At 41.3% G+C, this 4,750-nt stretch overlaps 1 protein-coding gene across 1 annotated transcript; it reads right to left on the reverse strand.

The window, feature by feature from the left end:
• Positions 1-3,498: 3,498 nt before the first annotated feature.
• LOC103547843 (vomeronasal type-1 receptor 4-like) lies at positions 3,499-4,440 on the reverse strand. Its single transcript, XM_008515313.1, has one exon. It carries the CDS (start codon positions 4,438-4,440, stop codon positions 3,499-3,501), a length of 942 nt encoding a protein of 313 aa, XP_008513535.1.
• Between the last annotated feature and the right edge of the window lie 310 nt (positions 4,441-4,750).

The raw sequence follows: 4,750 nt of genomic DNA on the forward strand, positions 1-4,750 counted from the left end.
TGGGTCACATGTTTGTGGCCCCTCCTGAAAAACCAATGTCCAAATCCAAAAGTACGTCCTAACGTCAACTTTTGTAAACTGCTTGTGGTTCATGCTGACTCGCTGATCACCTTCCTCTTCAACCCAAAGATAATGCACAAGAAATCTCAGGACTTTGGACATGGAAGGGTGGCCCAGAGCTGCCCTGTGAAGTGTAGGGGTGGGGCTTTTGTGCTCCAGCCCTTGGGCTTAAATAAGGAATAGGAGAGCCTGGAACTAAGGAAGCCCCAGCAACTCCAGACCCCACCACCTTTTAGCAAGACTGACAGAGAGAAGGAACAAGAAAAAGGAGGAATTTGGATGGTTGAAACCATCCTTAGAACTGGATCCCAAGGACTTTGGAAGCTTGAACATTGGAATTCCAATGTCTTCTTTTTTATTCCACGTGCACAGCCATCTCCAAGGTCAGACAGAGAAATTCAGCAGAAATATACAAAGAGCTCAATATCCTCTAGCGCTCCGCTCCTCACTCAGAAGCATAAAATAATATATTATCTTAAAAATATATATTTATTATGTATACTATATATATAACTTTAAACACATATTATTGTTAAAGTATGTTATGTATATAAAACACGTGTATATTAAAAATATGTATATATGTTAAAATTTCTTAAATGTTTGGGAAAGAAAAATATTCATTCACTGTAGTCCTGGAGAGCCATTTGCGGGGAGATGTAAGCCCTTGCTTCCAAGCCCCCAAGGAGGGGCAGGAAGTGGAGTCATATTCAGACACTTAGCATGGTTTCTTGTGTAAGCAAGAAGAGATGCAGAGGAAGATTCTACTCCAGAATATCCCAGGAGACTTCAAGAGAATCAAGAGCAGAATTGGAAGGAAATGCCAGAATCTTGTGCTCTGAGGGTGTTTCCCCCTCTGGTCCTTGGTTCTGTTGCTTTTCACAGGTGTCCTGATTTGCGTTACTTCTATTTCCCTCATGAGGGGGGATTATCTTAAAGTCTAGGATGACCAATGGGATTCCTGAGATATGTGTACTTTTCTTTCTTTTTGTGCTATCCTTTACATGTCCACCAGCAACAGCTGTGGGGGAATTTCTGTGCACATGTTCAAGTGTCTTCTAGGAGACAGATATGCAAGAACATGCATCATCTTCCAACTTTTGATAAAGATACCCTAATTGTCTGAAAAAGTCATTGTCCATTTATATCCCTGGCAAGCATGAATGAAATGTTGTATTTCTCCTGATCTTAAAAGGAGACAATATTAGTAAACTTTTAATTTAACCAGCTGATGGTCACTCACAAACATAACTATATTTTCTAACTTCTTTTTCTTTGGCCACCATTGAGGATGGATGCCTCTTTATATGGGAAATGAGCACTTTTTTTGCTTTACTCTGAAATGTTTTCATAGGTTCTATGTTGTCTTTCATTGAGTTGTTTGTCTTTTTACTTTTCATCAAGAGTAAAACATATTTTCCTTGAATGGTGTTTCTCACATAGCATCCTACCAGGAGGATGCCCATCCATATGTCCAGGAAAAGATCCATCTTGGATCTGTTCTCACTAGTCATCTACCTGTCAAGAAACCTGAGGTGAGACCCACCTACCTGGCATAGCTTTCCATGCAAAGACTTGTACTGGGTTCCCTCTTACCTCATGCACCACACTAAAGATGGGAGGTGGACTTCTTGACGGGCCCCATGCTGCACCCGAGCACTTTGTCCAGGACCCTACTCTCATTGCCTTGCTAACAGTCACAATTTGTACAAGGTTTGCAGTGTCCGGCAGGACTATCCCAGTGAAGAGAAATAGAGAGAGGCAAAACACTTGGCAGCCCCCACAATATGGAAGGGATTCTAACATCTTAAGCAAGCAGGGTAAGGGCTATGAGGCATTTCCCCCCTTGGTTTTTGAGATGAAATAAACATATAACATTGTGTAAGTTCCCCCAATTCTCCTTCACTCCAACATGACCAGTTGGAATCTTCACATTTTAAAGAAAAATCTACCTTCTACGAATCCATGCAATTTTATCCCAGATAGCACGTGGTTGATTTTTTTTTTGATATCAATACTCATCTCATTGTTTTAAATCAGTGACAAGTTTTTGTGCTCTCCTTTGACTCAAACCAGGCCCATTTGCCCATTTCTACACGCAAATGTTTTAAATATGCTAATATTCCTCCATGTAATCATGTTTGAAATGACTACCATCTCTCTAATGACATTTAAATTTTGTAAGTTAGCGCGATGCTCCTAACTGAACCTGAATTTGGTTTATCAGTTTCTGAGAAGAACATCACATCTCATTACAGCATACACTGTCAGAGGTTTCACGCAATTGACTTGTGTTATCTCGTGTGATATTAACTTTGATCAGTTACTTAATAGAGTGTTTACGAGGCTTCCACACCATAAAGTTACTTTGCTGTGTGGTGTGTTTTTGGGCTGGGGCCAGGGTGTTGAATTAAATTCCACCAACTAGATGACTGAGTAGCCACATATAACATTTGCCATTTTTTGTGTGGAATCTGCGTACCTCACTCTCTTTTATTTGCTGATTCAAGTAATTATTCACATCAGCATGAGCTCATTTATATTTGTTTCATAGGAGTGTCTTGGTTATGCTAATGAGGTAACTGTAATGTGTGTGTGTGTGTGTGTGTGTGTGTGTTTGTGTCCCTACAGGGGTCTGGACATTAGAAAGAATAACCACGTCATCGCATAGAAATAGTTCACTGCCCAATCTCCAGGGTGGGGATGAAGTTCAAATATTATAACTTAGCCCAAAATGCTCCTAATGGAACCTGAAATTGCACTCCACCTTCATCCCACACTACTTAATTGTTACCTGAGAAAATTCTTTTCTTCACTTTCTCTTTTTTTCTTCTTCTTCTCCCCAAAGCCCCACAGTACATAGTTGTATATTCTAGTTGTGAGTGTCTCTGGTTGTGCTATGTGGGATGCCGCCTCAGCATGGCCTGATGAGCGGTGCCATGTCCATACTCAGGATCTGAATTGGTGAAACCCCGGCCCAGCAAAAGGGAGCACGTGAACTCAACCACTCAGCCACGGGGCTGGCCCCTCTTCACTTTCTTGAATTGCCATCTCACGTTTCATTTTGTCCTGTAACTTTTCCAACAATTCCCTTCTTAGTTAATTTCTGGACAGATTTAATACGGCAGATTAAAAGTTACACACTCTAAGATTTCCCCACGACCTCTAGATTTGTTTCAGGAACAATTTATTTTTTATTGCAGAGACTCTGAGCTTCTCCATTGAAAGTGTGAATAAAATTTCAATTACGTAAGTATTTTCATAATAATTATGTGAGGTTTCACTTACATTTACTATTACTATTTATTGTTTATTTGGGGAACAGAAGCTTACTCTCCCTTGCTTACCACGTTCTCAAAAGGTGGTTGTTGCATAATTATGCATGCAATTCAGGGGATGATTGAGTAAATGATGCAACACTGTGCCAAAATATACAATTTATTTGTTTGTTATGAGTTTAGGGGGTTTTGAAATCCTCAAAGGGGCAAAGCAGAGCCTGGGCATACTGGAGTCACGGTTCATGAGAATAAATGGGCAGGCAGTTGCGAAACATCCATTAATCCAGGCTGAGATATTCAACAGCAGCCAATTTGGATTATCAAAAATACCAATACAAATTTGAAAGATGGAGGAGAGAGAGTAAAAAGACACAAAGGTGCTCACCAGGACAAGGATACCTTGGGTGGCTCTGGACTCAGGGGAGGATCTAGGGGAGATGTTGGTCCTGCGAATGTGTTTGACTCTCTGCTTGTGTCTGTACAGGATGAAAACCATTAAGCCACTGGCCCAGAGCATGAGCCCAAAACAGAAAATATCAGGGACTGATAGCAGTGCTGCATATAATGAGTCTCTGGTTTTGTCATGACGAACAGCAGAACAGTATCCAAAATGTTTTTGGTTTGTGATGTTTTTCTTGCTCCAATTGCTACTCACAAACACGGCATACATGACGTTTATCAGCATTTGCAGGATCCAGCACAGGAAAAGTGAAATGACAATGACACTGACAGCTTTCACTTTAAGCTCTGCCCACCTGGAGTTTCTGGAGCTTATTGTGATGGCCTGGAAGATACTCAAGAGGCAGGTGGTGCCAAGGGTCACACCTCTGCCCACTCTGTGAAGACAGAAAAGAAGTTTACACCCAAGGTCACTGGGAAAATGGTTCCACCCGAAGGCTGCCATTGTCTGCGGGACTCCTTTACAGAGGAGGGTCAAGGAGTTGGCTACAATCATGTGATTAAGAATCAGATCCTTGGACCTTAACCTGCACCCAGTGAAGTAAAGGAAGAGATGATGGTAAAGAAGAGAGAAATTCCCCAAGATTCCAACCACGGTCTGGATTAAGAAGAGCATTCCTATAACCAAATCTCTGGAGGCCATTCTGCCAGTTTCTAGACACCGTGAATTGTCTTCAGAACCAGAGGATCCTGCATGGGAATAGGAGGCGTGGGCTTCATGTATCATGTCAACTGAAATCAATAGTCTCCACTTCTCATTAGCTTCTCCTTAGAAATGGTGTTGGGAAAACTGGATGTCCACAGGTCAAAGAATGATATTAGACCCCTGTCTTACACCATACACAAAAATCAACTCAAAATGCGTTAAAGACTTAACCGTAAGAACTGAAACAGTAAAACCCCTTCAAGAAAACAAAGGGGAAAATCTTCTTGACATTGGTCTTGGCAACAAT

The sequence above is a fragment of the Equus przewalskii genome, chromosome 9, assembly GCF_037783145.1.
Source record: "Equus przewalskii isolate Varuska chromosome 9, EquPr2, whole genome shotgun sequence".
In the NCBI taxonomy this organism is placed as follows: domain Eukaryota; kingdom Metazoa; phylum Chordata; class Mammalia; order Perissodactyla; family Equidae; genus Equus; species Equus przewalskii.

Excerpts from the sequence above, each read along its gene's own strand:
- LOC103547843 (XM_008515313.1), bottom strand. The coding sequence starts at position 4,440 with ATGGCCTCCAGAGATTTGGTTATAGGAATGCTCTTCTTAATCCAGACC.